The sequence below is a fragment of the Molossus molossus genome, unplaced genomic scaffold, assembly GCF_014108415.1.
Source record: "Molossus molossus isolate mMolMol1 unplaced genomic scaffold, mMolMol1.p scaffold_m16_p_10, whole genome shotgun sequence".
NCBI lineage: Eukaryota > Metazoa > Chordata > Mammalia > Chiroptera > Molossidae > Molossus > Molossus molossus.
Genome location: NW_023425345.1, coordinates 23035588 through 23052834, shown reverse-complemented (window position 1 = coordinate 23052834; position 17247 = coordinate 23035588). Strand labels below are relative to the sequence as shown.

At 35.4% G+C, this 17247-nt stretch overlaps 1 protein-coding gene across 1 annotated transcript; it reads right to left on the bottom strand.

The window, feature by feature from the left end:
* Window positions 1-2903: 2903 nt before the first annotated feature.
* On the bottom strand, window positions 2904-16067 carry LOC118624751 (killer cell lectin-like receptor subfamily F member 1). Its single transcript, XM_036253230.1, has 6 exons — window positions 15937-16067; window positions 12785-12883; window positions 9486-9617; window positions 6242-6396; window positions 5468-5580; window positions 2904-3012 (listed from the first exon to the last, which is right to left on the bottom strand). Exons 1-6 carry the CDS (start codon window positions 16046-16048, stop codon window positions 2904-2906), a joined length of 720 nt encoding a protein of 239 aa, XP_036109123.1. The 5' UTR covers window positions 16049-16067.
* Between the last annotated feature and the right edge of the window lie 1180 nt (window positions 16068-17247).

Sequence of the window (17247 nt, the reverse complement as noted above, 5' to 3'; positions counted from 1 at the left end):
TCTTCCCCTTCAATCGTAACTTCTCTCCAGTCATTTTTTCCACATTTCTTAAATGTTCACCTTAATAAAATAGTGCATGTACTAAATAAACATAGTTCTGTGTTCCTTGTGTTTAATTTTTTTTTAACTTTTAAATTTTATTTTTATTTATTTATTTTATTTATTTATTTTTTCTTCAGATAGAGCAGGAGGGAGAGAGGGAGGAAGAGAAACATCGATGTGAGAGAGACACATGCACTGGTTGCCACTCACATGACCCCAACCAAGTTGGAGACAAACTGAAACCGAGGTACATGCCCTTAGCAAGAATTAAATCTGGGACTCTCTGGTTCATGGGCCGATGCTCTGGCCACTGAGCAAAACCGGCCAGGGCTGTGTTTAATTTTTTAAAGTGAATTGAAGATTTTGTATTTCATGTCCTATAGAGTATAAATACTTGTGTTCACACAAATGTATTTAAAATAAATACATATTGTAATTCTGGTATATCATTTAAGTTTTACTCTTAGTGAATCCAGCAGGGGTGGGGAATGTCCGGCCCAAGGACTGTATAAGGCTCTCGAAATCAATACCAGCTAACATCACATGCCTCACCAAATTAGCCTGAACAAATATAGTAGACTAATTTATAAATTGATAATTTAGTGTGACCTGAAAATGATGTTATAAATATCCAAACAGCCCTTGATGGAAAAAAGGATCCCCACCTCTGAAGGCTTTAAAGTAGGTTTCCCATTGGTAAACTTATATTTAATTAACAAAAATTAATGTAGCCATGTTTCTGCTCCAAGTCTCAATGTAGGTTCTAAGTTAAAAACAAAAACAAACAACAACCAGGAAAATATATTTCTTATTTATTTTTTGTTCATTATACATCATTGTTTCAAACAATGATAAGGATTATTGACATTACATAACTTACAGTGCATTAAAAAACTTAGTTAAACAATGGCCCTAAAAGAGGATACTAAATGATAAGATTAGACAAGTACAGGAAGCTATGAAAACATACACCAAATCCATATAATTTAGTTGGAGTGGAGAATGGTTAAGAAAGTATATTCCTCCAAATGACATTTAATAGCCACCTGAAAAACAAGCAAGAGTCGAAAAGGTAAGTAAGAAAGGGAATAAAACAATATTCGTTAAGCTGAAGCAAACAATATGTGATTAGATCAGAGGACTGAGAGAGCATGACTCATTTGAGGAACTGAACAAAGTTTCATGTGTCTGCATTGTTACACAGATGGAAGTGGAGCAGGAAGGAAGAGGAGCCAGGACATAAAGGGTCTGGTAGAAACTAAAAAAGTTTTAAGCAATGAAAAGCCAGTGAAAGGAATTAGGTAGTGAGTAATGTAGTCTGATACGAGGTTTAGAGAGTCACTACTGTGTCACAATATGAAAAATGGATTTTGGCAGACAACTAGAAGCAGACAAAAAGATTGTTGCAGTAATCCAGGATGATGGGGTGGGTATGAAGATATGTAGGTAAATTTCAGAAATATGTAGTAAAACTGACAGGACTTAAATTACTGTTTGAATACTGAGGATAAAAAAATGGAAGAAGTCATGGTTGACTCCAAGGATTCTGGCTTAGACTGGTGTGGGCATGCTCCTGTCACTGAGTTAGTGGGTTTAATTTTTAACGTGAAGACAGAGGGGCCTTGAGATGGTCAAACAGAGATGTGCAATGGGCAATCCACTGCAATGAGGTCAAGGCTAGAAATAAGGGTTTGGGAGTTATCAATAAATCAGACAAGGATTGTGTTTGACGGAGGATGCACACCAAACCCTGAGGAACAGCTGTATTTAAGAGATCAGAAGAGGAAAGAAACTGCAAAAATGACTGAGGAGGAATGGCTGGAAAAGTAGATAGAAGTTCAACAGGGTTTTGTGTCGTAGATGCTCAGATTAGCAAATATTTCTAGAAGAAAGCATAAGTCAGTGGGGGAAAATAGGGACATACTTTCAACAATAAAAAATAAATTACAAAAAAAGGGAATATACTTTCAACAATAAAAAAATAAGCTATAAAAAAAAAAGGAAAGAAATCAAGTATCAAGGAAGGAAAAAATAATAATGAGCAACCTGATAATTAAAATGAAAGCTAGAAAGTTCTCATTGTATTTAGCCAGAAGAAAGTCATTGGTGACATAGGGAGAACACTTGAGTGAAATAATAGGAGAAGTAGAAGCCTAATTCTAAAACTTGAAGTGGAAGGTAAAAAGAGGAAAAAAGAAACATCAACATTTTTAGGAAGTTTGACTTATAAAAGGTGGTTAAAAAAGAAACAAAAACACAGAAACTAGAAACCACGTGTGGTTGAGGGAAAGTTTTCTTGTTTTTGAGTATTGAGTTGCTAATAGAGAAGGAAATACACTACACGAAAGGTAAACTTAAAGGGATGTAATCTTGAATGTAGACTTGGAGATTTGATTTAGACAGAAAATGGAATACTGCTTTTTTGGAGACAGGAGAAGAGGAAAAAGTATTAAGATGCAGACAAATGTGTAGACTCAATGGTAGAAAGTTCAGGAATATATCATCTTATGTCTTCTCTTTAAAAAAAGTAAAAAGAAAACAAATAAGAAAAAAAAAAAAAAAACAACAAACTCCTCTGTTAATGATGACTGAGGTGATAAAAGAATAGTTTCTGTCTGAAATAGCCACTATCATGAATGGGACATGACTATGGAAATATAATGTGAGTGACCAGGTAGAACTAAGGACTCAGTTGAGGCTGATAGCCTGGATTTATAGTGACACAAATTGACATCAGTATCATCAGTATCACCATATTATAGAAACAAAGTGTTCTTACAGAAATGCATAAAGAGTATTTGTGAACATTTTTTAATGAGAAAGTTACCTGTGATCAATTTAGAGGTCATCATCTGAAGAAATCACATTTGACAAATCCAGTAACTATGAATATAACATTTTTCAGAAAAAACACCCTTCTTTGTTATCATAGCACAGACAGGGTCTTCAGCTGCGCCCTTGACTTGAAATCTGTGGATGAAAGGCAACACGGTCCTCACTGTGCTGAAAGCACAATGTTGTCTAGTTTGTTTTCTCTTTTCTTAGAAAGAACGCCCTACTCTCCAAACTGGAGAGCTAAGACATTGTAATGTTCAGATAAGAAATGCACATTAAACAAAGACTTATTTAATGAAGACATTGTTCCAAATAGCTTTTTAACCAAAGATGATGATTTGTAAATAGAAATACCGTGTGGAATAAACATGTGTATAAGAAATACTGGTTTTCCAATGCCACATGATCATATGGAAATAAAGATCTTAGAGGATTGCCATTGTCTGAATGCTTTAACCCCTAAAAATAATAGTATTAAGAAGTGGGGCCTTCAAGAGAGTTTAATTTGTGAGGGTGCACACTGGCTACGATGACTATACAAATATAATTTGTAAAATTTGGAGGAAGATTCCTCACCTTATTATATGTAAGATGAATACAAAGTTCTGTTTCTCAAACTGTGTGCAATGGTCTGAACTTATGTGTTTCCCCAAATGTATATGTTAAAATCCTAATACCCAATGTGATAGCATCAGCAGGTGGGGCTTTTGAGGGTGATTAGGTCACGGGGTGACACTCTCAGGAATGGGATATGTTCCTTACAAAAGAGAGTACAGAGAGGTTCCCAGCCCCTTCTACCTGTGAAGATGTGGTCAGAAGGCTCCAGCTGCAAACCGGAAATGAGCCCTCATCAAAGCATGACCATGGCAACAGCTTGACCTTGGACTCCCACCCTCTAGAACTGTGAAAAATGAATTTCTGAGGTTTATAAACTACCCAGTCTGTGGTATTTTGTTATAGCAGCCCAAACATTTATGTGTCCAATCCTGTCATTTTTGGAGAAAAATTCACTTTGTTACTTCAAAAATTTCTGATTCAATCTTTTGAATATCTGCAATAATTGAATGATACCAATTCTACAGCATAAGACATCATATTTACTATTTCAAGGTTTAGAAGTATCAGCACATCCAAAAATATATGTGGTTTTCAAAAATATTAAACCAGTTGTCTATAAAATAAATCAAGCTATTAACCTTTTCATCTTCCAGACTTAAATCCCAAATGGCACACCTTTCAAAAATCTTTCCTCACTCTTTGTATATAATGAGCCTCCTTGCAATATAATATCTTAAGAAAGAGTGCTCTTTGGTACATCTAGATTTCACATGCTGAAGATGGCAACAGTAGCCCAGATAGGATCAGAAGAAGAAGTAAGAGTTAGAGGAAAAATAGGGGAGATAGCCTCTCTCCTTTTAAATTTTTTAATCTCACACAGATATCTCAACAAGAAAATGTCTGTGTATATGTGTACACATGGGTACTCAAATCCTTCACCCTTAACACACCCTTTTAATTCTGTTTCTCCATGATGTTTAAATTAATGTTTTATGTCTTAGACAAATAAGTCACAAGGCTCCTAAAAAAATGTTTTTTAATCTCAATTTTAAAGCAGCTTAGAAATTAAGAACTCTAAGTAAAGTTTGCAAGTAAGCTGAGAGACATAACTTTAAAAACATGGTTATAAGATTTCTATTAGAAATAATTGTAGATGAAAGGTTTAAATTAATTTAGTGCTTATGGTGTGCAGAGAATATGGCATTGGTGGTTATAAAGTGTAAATTTATAAAGAAATATTGTAAATAGTCTCTGAGTAATAATGTTCATTTATAGAATGACTTTCTGTTTCAGAGCATTTTTTACTGCCCCTCAGCTAGCCCCATGTGCCTGCTATATCACTCCAGCACGTCTGCATGTCTTCTTACTTGTTTTTTGTTAACTTCACACCTCTTTGAAAGCCACCACAAAAATAAAAATTTTAATTTTAAAAATCAAAATTAAAATTTTAATCAAGAAGTTTAACTTTTGATCATTCCTAGAAACTTGATACTGAGATTAGAAAATGTTACCTTGAATCCTCCCCCCTGGACCTTCTGCCTGTATTTTGGGAAGATTGGTAAATAATCCCCCAAAGATTCAGTGCTTTCACCCATGGAATTTAAGCAGAAATGCTTGAGGTGTATATAACAAGTACCGATATTATTTATTGAGGTAACAGAATTTTAAGAGTCAAATAACCTCTTGTATTATGCATTAGAATCCTCCTACTCACCAAAATAAGGATTATTCTAGAAACCTTTAAGAAACATTTTATGAGAATTTAAATATAGAGAATTTTATATTGACTACAACATTCTATTTATATCTCTAGCATTATAGGTATACTGAAACAAAGTCCAAATATAAAAATAACTTACCTTTGGGCCTTCATTTCTCTAAGGAAAAATTTCCTACACACACATTAACAAAGATCAGAGTCTTCAATCTGTAAGAATCAATTATCTATCTAAGAGTTTCAGGAACACCCTCGTAGGGATTGGCTGCTGAGCTTTTATATTTCCTCAATGGTACTCAAATGACAAACACTCACAACTGTGGATTTAATGGGGTGCCATCCAGCCAGGTCCATGTTTTTTGTGGGTGTGTAATGTTCAATCCAATCCAATAGTAGATTCCATCTTGTATACTATTTTGTATGAAATCCTGTAAAAGGGGATCCAGAGGAAATCAACTGAGTTATACCTCTCAAAACAGACTCTTCTGACTCTTTTCCAGGCTTTAAAAGGTTTTGATATGTATCTCCCTATGCAGGAAACTCTTAAGAAGGGTGCGAGGAAGATGTGAAGCAAAAATAGGAATGAATAAGACTGCCTAAAGGAGCAACAGCTATGTATGGATTGCTTTGTCTACCAAAATGCAGCCTTGTAGAAACTGGTGCCTATGGTGAAACTTCTCACAACTCAAGTGGAAGAACCTGTACTTCCTACCCAAGATACTAGGAATATTGCCATATATTGGTAATGCTTTTGAGAGTACCTCAAAGAGTTTCTATCTTTCTCTCCAAGAAGTAATGTGGAAGGATGGCATAGGTTATCCTAGCTTTACAATTTACTTAGGGGGTAAAATAGACAAGTATACATACATTGTCAAGTTCTGTAGATTCTTCTTATGAAAAAGGGGAAAATACCACCTATGGCATAGGTTATTGTGAGCACTAACTTATATAACATTTGTAACATGCCTACCATATGGCAGGAAATCAATAAATGGCAGTAATTATTAGTACTATAATTCTTGGATTGTAAAATATACCTATTTCTTTCAGTTTTGAAAAGGCTAATTTTCATAGTAAATTAGTTCTTACCAGTTCAACCGTGTCTTGGATCATCAAGAGATGTGCTTTCATTTGTAAACAGAATATTTGGCTATCAATCCATGATTTAAAAGTTTTAAAAAAGTTATAGCATTTCCCTTTCTCCTGCACCCAGTCTTTAGGGCATAAGTTTAGTCTAGGGTTTGCTGAAATGAAAAAATAGGAAGAAGTAAGAATGAGAACAAGGTTTGAATATCAAAAAAACAAACAAACAAACAGTTTTTACACTAATTATGATAACTGTTTCCTTAAAAGTAAATATTTTCCCACTTTTAAGAAATAAACTCCACTTCTGCTGATTGATAGTCTTTAGAAGAGATAAATACAAGAAATATTTATTGTTACTTGAGTCATTACTACATGCCAATTTTCTAAATTTTTTATGCACATGAATATGTGAAATGTTTTTTCTTATAAGAAACTTATGAAGCCCCTGAAATTATTAATTCCATGTTCTGTATTTTCTAAATAAAGACACTAAGGTTAAGGTTAAGTAAAGAATAAACTGAAAAACTAAAGGTTAAGTGACTTATTCAAGATCATATAACTAGTAAGTGGTAGGACATAGGGAAATTCAAAGTAAAATAGATTGCCTGAATGGCATCAGAAGAAACTGCTGTGGGGGGAATAAAAAGAGTCCCCATTTTCAGAGTCCTTTTCAAATGCAGAAGAATGCATTTCATAAAACACTGTATTAGAAACTTTGTAAAGCAAAGTGTTCAACACGACCCCAGCATCTATATGACTCAATGGCCACCAGACTCATCTTTGTAAAAAGGAAAAACTTGAAATAGACATTAAAATAAACCTATACTCAGAAATGAGCATATACAGGTATCAACTGAACTAACAATTTTTTATATTAAAAGCTGAACAGTAGGTATGTATTCTATTAAAATTTTATATCTTAAATATTTCATATTATTTTTAAAATATCTACTAATTTGTATAAAAACTTATCTGATATGTTTATAAACTATAAGAAACTTTATAGTATCTTATGAAAATATAAACTATAAGATACTTTACAAAAGTTAGTTGTTACCATTAGGGACTATAGAAGCTTTTTGAGAGACTGTGTGAGAAATTGTATTATTTCGGAAAAAATTACATATTAAGTTTTTGTTTTTAATTGGCAAAGTATTCTGATTCTTTACAACTGTCTTTCCAAGATATTTTATTCTATAAGTAATAACAACAAAGTGGTCATTGAAGTCGTGTATTAATAAACTAGGCTTTATCTGCATTGCCCAGGAAAATTATCCAACAATATTTGACATAAAAGCTAAAGAAAAATTTTAGTTTTGCTGATATGCAGTATCATAAATTATTGACAAAAATAAATGACTTTAAACTCTCATGCTTATTCGGGGGTTTCTTGTTATACGCCCTTTGCGATGACAGCACTTAGCCTCTACAATAAAACATGCATTATTCACTATACTCTTCCTTTTATTTGCCTGAATTTCACATACTACAGCAATAAAGAAGCCCATGGCAGACTAGAGTGGCTCTGTTGGTTGTCTTCCCACGCACTGAAAGATTGCTGGTTCAATTTCCGGTTCAGGACACATACCTGGGTTGCGGGGGATTGATCCCCAGTCGGGGTATGTATGGAAGGCAACAAATCTCTGTCTCTGTCTCTGTCTCTGTCTCTGTCTCTGTCTCTGTCTCTCTCTCTCTCTCTCTCAGTATGTCTTCGGTAATGTCCTCAGTATGTCTCTCTCAGTATGTCCTGGCCCTGATCTGCATTTTACAAAGATCCTGATGGCTACAGCATTGAGAAAAAATAGGTATCTACTAAAAACTCCCTTCTTCATGAAACATTGTGATCTCCAAATATCTTACAATTAAATCTTTGACATTATAATTTCCAAAGAATGATCTAAAACATTCTATCACACATTAAGACGAATAATAAGTCCCAAAACAGTGATTATTAAAGTACAGATGTGGCATCTAATGGATAGAAATAGGCACTTTAAAATGCTAGTATAATGTCCTTGGGTAGTAGAGTAAAGGGCAATTATATCAACAACACTATTGTATGCCAATGCACCTCACAGTTTTCCACCAAATCATCTCGAACGATGGAAGACAATGAACTTGTTCCTTAAGTTTCTATGCACAATTTCCTGAAAAATTGATTTCGTTTTAAATGTTCATGCAGCTATTACATTCTAACCTTTAATGTATGTTTTTTTTAATAGTTTTTATTTATTGATTTTAGAGAAAGAGGAAGGGAGAGGAAGAAAAAGATAGAAACATTGATAAGAGAAAACATCGATTGGCCACCTCCTGCACGCCCCTCCCCCCCCACTGGGGACTGGACCCACAACCTAGGCATTTGCCCTGACCAGAAATCAAACCAATGACCTTATGTCATGGCGCATGGGTCGATGCTCAACCAGTGAGCCACACTGGCCAGGCCCTTTAATGTATTCGTAAGCTTGATTTAATATATTATCTAGATTACTTTCTATCAAATCAAATCGATATTTGAGGACTATGACTCTACTGTCATCAAGTAACTATTGTCATATCATCATTAACCCACACTTCACCTCCTACACTCACCAGCACATGTGAGCAGTGAGCCTGAACAGATTAACTGGAAGCAGGATTGGAGGAAAAGAACTGAAATTTAAAAAATCATCTTCAAAATACTGAAGAGTATCTGAATATACCAGATGCAAATATTTCATTTTGGTATAAGAATTATTTGAAGCTGAAGACATTTGAGATTCAGCAGATGCTCCTCTGAATTACTCTTACCTGACTCAATGCAAAAATTCTGAGAAATGAGGCTGCCATAAATTTGTTTTTGGGGTGATTCATTCTCAGGAAAAGACTGAGAGCAAACTCACCATAAGCCCTCTCTCTGGGGGGATTGTATAGCCATGAAGAAGAGGGAAAAACTATTTTCACTTGCATAAACAGACACTGTCACAAACTTTCTCAAGTTTGTTCTTTCAAAAAGAAAGAACTTGCCTTTTCTAAAGAAAAGTGTTTTCCCATGGAAGTCATTTCTTACTTACTCCTCCTTTTCTGTCCTAAATTAGATATATTAGCATATCACTTTTGTTATTTCTGGTGTGCACATAAACTTTTTTCTTCTGTAAATTGTTCTTTTGTCAGTTTTATTCACAGTCCCTCAGGTTTGAAACTTCACAGAGCAGAGGGAAAGATTTTTCTCCCCTACAACATAATGAAATAAAATCACAAAATCACTTACTTGTGAAGTTTGTAGTGCCCAGTATTTGCCTGGGAAGAGTATTCATACAATCGCAATCTCTGGCTCCATTCTCATTACCAAACATCTTCACGCTGTGATTATCACTGAAGGAATGTATGTTTGGGCGACTTACTAAAATAAAGAAAAGGAGTAATGCCAATTAGATTTGTACAACTATAACACTGTACCTTTTATTTATCCATTCAAATGGAACTGTAAGTGAACGCACAAACTGTTGTTTATAGCATTTCAACCCTCTAATTTGACAAAGGACAGGTAACTTACAGATAGATTTCTACTTATAAAAAAGTAAGTAGAAACAAATAAAACAAATATCTAAGTAAGGTTAAAATATATTTACATGTGCATCTGTTCACTATGATAGGTTAGAATTCTTTGTGATCTGGAACTGGTTATGAAGATGCTCTGTTTCTCAGTTCCTTCATATATAAAAAGGGGGAATGCTTAACAAACTTAGAGTTCTTGTAGGGCTAAAAGATGATGTATAAAAATGTGTATCCAAACTCCTAACATGTAGAAGATCACAACAAACAGAAATAATAACAGATATAATTATACATATCTTATTAATGTAGAGCTTATTTAAGAAAAATATCTCTTTTCATTGAATTTATTGGGGTGACATTGGTTAATAAAATTATATAGGTTTCAGGAATACAATTCTACAATACATCATCTGTATATTGTATCATGTATTCACCACCCCAAGTCAAATCTCCTTCCATCACCATTTATCCCCCCTTTATGGTCTCCTACCTCCTGTTTTTCTCTGGTAATAGCCATACTATTGTCTGTCTATGAGGGTTGTTTTTTTTTTTTTTGCTTAATGCCTTCACTTTTATCACCAGGCCCCTAATGTCTCCCTCTGACAGCTGTCAGTCTGTGCTTTATATTTATGTGTTTGTTTCTATTTTGTTTGTTAGTTTATTTTGTTCATTAGATTACACATATATGTAAAATCATATGATATTTGTCTTTCCCTGATTGGCTTATTTCACTTAGCTTAATATTCTCCAGGTCCATCCATGCTGTCTCAAAAGGTAAGATTTCCACTGATTTTTTTTATCCACTCATCTATTGATGTGTACTTAGACTGCTTCTGTATCTTGGCTATTGTAAACAATGCTGCAATGAACATAGGGGTACTTTTATTCTTTCAAATTAGTGTTTTGGGTTTCTACAGATATATTCCCAGAAGTAGAATCATTGATCATAAGTCAGTTTCATTTTTAACTTTTTCGGGTAACTCCATATTGCTTTCCGGAGTGGCTACACCAATCTGCACAGTACACAAAAGGGTTCCCATTTCTCTACATTTTCATTAACACTTGTTTGATTTATTGATAAAAGCCATTCTGACAGGTGTAAGATGATATCTCATTGTGGTTTTAATTTGAATTTTCCTTATGATTAGTGTTATTGAGCATCTTTTCATATGTCTCTTGGCCCTCTGTATGTCCTCTTGGGAGAGTTGTCTATTCACAGCCTTTGCTTATTTTTTTTTTTTCCATCACAATTTATCCCCTCTCTGCCCTCTTCCACCTGCACCCCCACCCCTGCAATCGCCACATTGTTGCCCATGTCCCTGAGTTTTCTCTTTTTTTTCTTTGTTGCCCAATCCCTCCACCACCCCCCACCACCCCCAGCCACTAGAGCTGTGTGCCTGGAGAACATTATGCTAAGTGAAATAAGCCTGTCAGAGAAAGACAAGAACCATATGATTTCACTCATGTGTGGAACTTAATGAACAAAGTGAACTACCAAGAAAAATAAAAACAGACTCATAGAGAGAGAGCAGGTAGACAGCTTTGCCCATTTTTTAATGGATTGTTTGTTTTGTTTGGTGTTGAGTTGTATAAGTTCTTTATAAATTTTGGATATTAGCCCCTTATGAGATGTATCATTGGTGAATATGTTCTCCCATTCAGTGGGCTATCTTTCATTTTGTTGATGGTTTCCTTTGCTGGGCAAAAACTTTTTAGTTTGATGTAGTCTCAACTGTTTATTTTATTTTTTCTGTTTCCCTTGCCCAAGGAGATATATGAGAAAAAATATTGCTATAAGAAATGTCTGAAATGTTACTGCCTATGTTTTCTTCTAGGATTTTTGTGGCTTTGAGTCTAACATTTAAGTCTTTAAGGTCTATCCTAGAAAATGTTGCATGTGCACTTGAAAAGAATGTATATTCTGCTGCTTTGGTATGAAATGCTATAAAGATATCAATTAAATCCATCTGCTCTAGTGTATCATTTAAGGCTTTTATTGCTTTGTTGTTGTTGTTGTTGTTGTTGTTTTCTGTCCGTAAGATCACTCTATTGATGTCATTAGGGTGTTCAAGTCCCCTACTTGACTATATTACTGTCAATCTCTCTCTTTATGTTCATCAAGATTTGCCTAATATATTTAGGTGCTCCTATGTTGGTTGCATAAACGTTTACAAGGGTTATACCCTCTTGTTGGGTTACTCCCTTTATCACTGTGTAGAGTCCTTCTTTGTCTTTTATTATAGTCTTTCTTTTAAGGTCTATTTTGTCAGATATAAGTATTGCTATTCCAGCTTTTTTTTCATTTACATTTGAATGAGTTATCTTTTTCTATCCCTTTACATTTAGTCTGTGTGTACCATTCATTTTGAAGTGGTTCTCTTGTAGACAGCATTGATTTTTTTAGAGAGAGTAGAAATGACAGAGGGAAAGGGAGAGAGAGAAATCAGCATGAGAGAGACACACCAATTGGTTGCCTCCCACACCGGGAATTGAACCTGCAACAAAGGTACATGCCCTTGATGGGGAATCAAACCCCTGACCCTTTGGTGCATGAGCTGATGCTCTATCCACCGAGTAACACCAGCGAGGGCATAGAGTCCAAACTTTTTTTTTACATTTGATTAGCCAAAAGGCCAATAAGCTTTTGAAAGTTTTTTATAAGGGCCAAATCAACTTTCATGGAACTAAGTAATTCTACCAAAATATAAAACTTCAAACTTCAATTCATAGAATTATGACTACTAAGCCCACACTATTTACCAATTTAGTAAAATTATGAGCAGAATAGATTTTATAAATTAGTTTATTGCCTCCTCTGTATAGGGAAAAACTAATAATTATTAATGATATTGTTAACTGTGTCATTTATTACCAACATAACTAAAATAATAAAGTAAAACGTCATCAAGCAAATGTGGAAAATTATTTTCAAAATGTTAGAGAAATCAAGGTGAACTCCAAAGGAAATATGTTAATCTCTACAGTTGAATACATAGCTTTCAATGTACTTACTCCAAATGGTCAGTCCTATCACTGCAGCAATGAGTGTAAGCAGTGCAATGCTGGCCAGTCTCAGGGCAGTCTTATGCCACTTTGGGCACTCAGGATAATCTGCAATGATTAATTTTTATTTCTGAAATATTTTGACATTTATAATGAACTCAAAAATATGTCATAGAAATGAAAATTTTGAGGGTACGCATTATCTGAAGGTGGGGGAAGAAATCTACAATCTCTGTGTAAATTACCTTGACATGAACATATATTTAATTATCCTTAAAGAATCAGATTTATTGAAGATGGCGGCGTAGGTAAACGCGGTATCACATCCTCCCACAACCACATCAAAGTTACAAATAAACTACAGAACAACCATCATTCAAAGCCGCCTGAAATCAAGCTGAGTGGAAGTCCTACAGCTACGGAATTAATGAAGCTGCTACATGGGGACTGTCAGAGGTGCGACGGGCTGGTCCCACACCCACGTGTGGCGGATAAAAATCATGAGAATTCCTCAGCTGGGAAGGTCCTCCCTGAGGACTGAGGGGTCCCCGTCCCACACCAGGCACCCAGCTCAGGGTTCCAGTGCCAGGAAAAGAAGTCCCATAACTTCTGGCTGGAAAAACCAGTGGATACTGAGGCTCAGGGAGGCTGAGGCAGCTGGAGCCCTAGGCAGTTCCTTAAAGGGCCTGCGCAGGAACTTACTCGGACTCTCTCCCTCTAAGCTCAGAGGGGAAGCAGCTTGAGGGGCGCCAGAGACATACAGCAAAGAACTGAGCTGTTAGACATTGAAGCGAGGGCTGGAGAGGAGGGGGCTTTCTCCTGGACAGATGTGCTGTCAGAGGCTTTGTTCCTTTGGTGAACCCTTCCCTGGGGTGGCAGACAGCCGCCATATCTGGGACTCCAGCCACCTGGCTCAAAATGTTTGCCTCACCCTGGTGACTCCCTGAGGCCGTGCCCCACCCAACTTTCAGGCCCACCTAAGCTGTTGCCAGTTGCTTGACCATAGGATTAGCCTGTCTTGGATCCTGCTTCAGGTTTTCCTAAATTCTTTCAAACAAGCAGCATCTGGTCTCAGCTAGTCCCATACCTCTCGTTAAGTAATACATAGAAACAAACACAGGGAGGCAGCCAAAATGAGGAGACAAAGAAACAGGTCACAAATGAAAGAACAGAACAAAATTCTGGGAACAGAACTAAGCGAAATGGAGATAAGCAACCTAACAGATGTTGAGTTCAAAACACTGCTAATAAGGATGCTCAATGAACTTAGTGAGAACCTCAGTGAACTTAGTGAGGGCCTCAAGAGCTTAAAAAGGGACTATTCAGGAATGAAGGATGCACAGTTAGAAATGAAGGAGGCACTAACTGAAATAAAGAATAATTTACACAGAGTCAATAGTAGAGTAGGTAAAGCCAAGAAGCAAACCATTGACTTGAAATATGAGGAAGCAAAAAACACCCAACCAGAACAGCAAAAAGAAAAAAGAATCCAAAAAAATGAGGATAGTGTAAGGAGCCTCTGGGACAACTTCAAGCATGACAACATTTGCATCTTGGGGTTGCCAGAAGGAGAAGAGAGAGGACAAGAAATCGAAAACCTATTTGAAACAATAATGGCAGAAAAGTCTCCTAACTTGGAAAAGGAAACAAATACACAAGTCCAGGAAGCACAGAGAGTCCCAAACAAGATGAACCCCAAGAGGCCCACACCAAGACACATCATCATCAAAATGCAGAAGGTTCAAGACAAAGAGAGAATCTTAAAAGCAGCAAGAGAAAAGCAGTTAGTTACCTACAAGAGAGTTGCCATAAGACTGTCAGCTGATTTCTCAAAAGAAACTTTGCAGGCCAGAAGAGAGTGGCAAGAAATATTCAGAGTGATGAAAAGCAAGAACCTACAACCAAGATTACTCTATCCTGCAAAGCTGTCATTCAGAATTTATGGCCATATAAAGAGCTTCCCAGACAAGGAAAAGCTAAAGGAGTTCATCACCACCAAACCATTATTATATTAAATGTTGAAGGGTCTTCTTGAAGAAAAAGATTAAAAAATATGAACAAACAAAATGTCGATGAATACATATCTATCAACAATTGAATCTACAAACAAAATGAACAAGCAGAACAGAAACATTTTCATAGATACAGAGAACATTTTGTTGGTGGCCAGATGGGAGGGGGTTTGGGGGGGAATGGGTGAAAAAGGTGAAGGGATTAAGAAGTAGAGATTAATTGCTAGACTGACAATCCTCCAAGGGAAGGGGGACTGGGGGGTGAGAAGAAATAAACCAAAGAACTTATATGCATATATGCATAACCAATGGACACAGACAGCAGTGTGGGGAAAGGCGGGGGAGGGGCAGAAGTGGGGTAGAGGGGGTCAGTGGGGAAAAAAGAGGAACATCTGTAATACATTTAACAATAAAGATAAGTTTAAATTAAAAAAAAGAATCAGGTTTATTGACTCTAAATAAAAGGTCATATATTTTATTTGATTATCCTTTTTATGTTAACAATTCTGTTCCAAAACTAACATTTCTACAACAAGTGAGTGAATATTCACTGATCAATTGATTAGTCAAAACATTTCTACTAAAATTTGTATTGTACCTTCACTTGCATCTTGATTGAATTACACAGATAATATTAAGTAGGATTAAGGCACAGGAAGGTAAAATATAAGTGGTACCAAAATAATCGAATAAGAGTAAAAATGAATATCTAATGGAGAAACATAAATAAAATTGAGTATTGTAGTCACCTTCCCAAAACCTGTTTGAAATACAAGTTTTATATTTATATTAATTTATGAAACAAAACTCGGATGTTAACGTTTACAATTTATACTTTGCTTCAATAAAATAAGCATTATAACACTTTCACAATCTTTAACACAGTCAAGTCAAATCTGATCTATTATATCCCATAGTATTTCTAAACATATAACTACATGCCAGAAAGTGTGCTAGATGTTTTTACAGAGATAGCAGACCATACAATCCAGTGCAGAAACATCTATGTAAGCACATTACTTCAAATTAAGATAATGAATTATTTGAATAATAAACTCTAGTTCAAGTTCTTAAAAGTTCTCATTAAAAGACCCACAAAAAATCCTACCTCTACAATCTGTGGTCTAATGGAGAGTTATGGATTCCTACCTCTGCATGTCCACTTGTGTTGACAATGATAGGGATGTTTCCTCAGCTTCTGCATGGTTGATCTCTCTGTGTTTTGCTCCTGTCCAAACAGCCTGTAAATAGAATAATCCATCTTTGAATTCAATGTAAAGAGAGATATCACCTCACAAAAGCAGAGTTTCTGTGTTAGAACAGTGGCATTGAAATAAAACAGAAGGCTGGCTCTAAAGCCACAAAGGATGTGGTTAAAGTGAGGGAAGCTTCATTCTAAATTTCTTTTAGAATAATTATAGATTTATAAATAAATTAAATTTATAAATTATAAAAATCTTTAGATTTCTAAATAAATTGCCATGTACCCCAAACCCAACTTTCCCTAATATTATGTTACATTAGTATGGTACATTTGTCAAAATTAATAAATCAACATTGATACATTATTATTAACTAAAGTCCATTTACTTTGTATTCACTTTTTACATCATATATTTTTCTTAGTTTTTACTTAATGCCGTTTTCTATTAAAAATCCTATTCAGGATATCACAATACATTTAGTCCTCAGGTCTCCTCAGGAAACCTCTTGGCTGCTACAGTGTTTCACTTTTGGCTTGTTTTTGATAACTTTTGAAATTTTGAGGAATGTTGGCCAGATATTTTGTGATCTGTTACCATATGGGGGTAGTCTAATACTTTTCTCATCATTGTACTTGGGTTATAGGTTTTCAATGGAAGATGACAGAAATAAATTGACATTATCACATTTTAGGAATGGTACATACTATCAACATGGCTTATCACTACTGATAGGATGTTAACTTCAACCACTTTACTGTGGTAGTATTTGTTAGGTTTTATCTACTGTAAAGTTACCCTTGTCTCCATTTCCATACTGTCCTCTTTGACAGGAAGTCAAATTGTGCAGCTCACACTTACATCAAGAGTTATACTCCATCTTTTTTTTTTAATTGATTTTAGAGAGAAAGGGGGAGAGAGAGAGAGAACATCGATTGGCCATCTCCTGCATGCTCCCCATTGGGGATTTGGCCCACAACCTGAGCATGTGCCCTGACTGGGAATCAAACTGGTGACCTCCTGGTGCACGGGTCGACGATCAACCACTGAGCCACACCGGCTGGGCATGCTTCATCTCTTTGAGGACAAAGTATTTAGAATTCTTCTGCAAGGGATATTTGTCTAGTCTCCCATTTATTTATTAAATTATTTATTTATTAAATCATTTGTTTCACTATAAACTCATTTATATTTATGTTATATTTGGAGTTATAATTCAATACTATTTTATTCGTTTAATTGCTAACGTTGTTCCAAC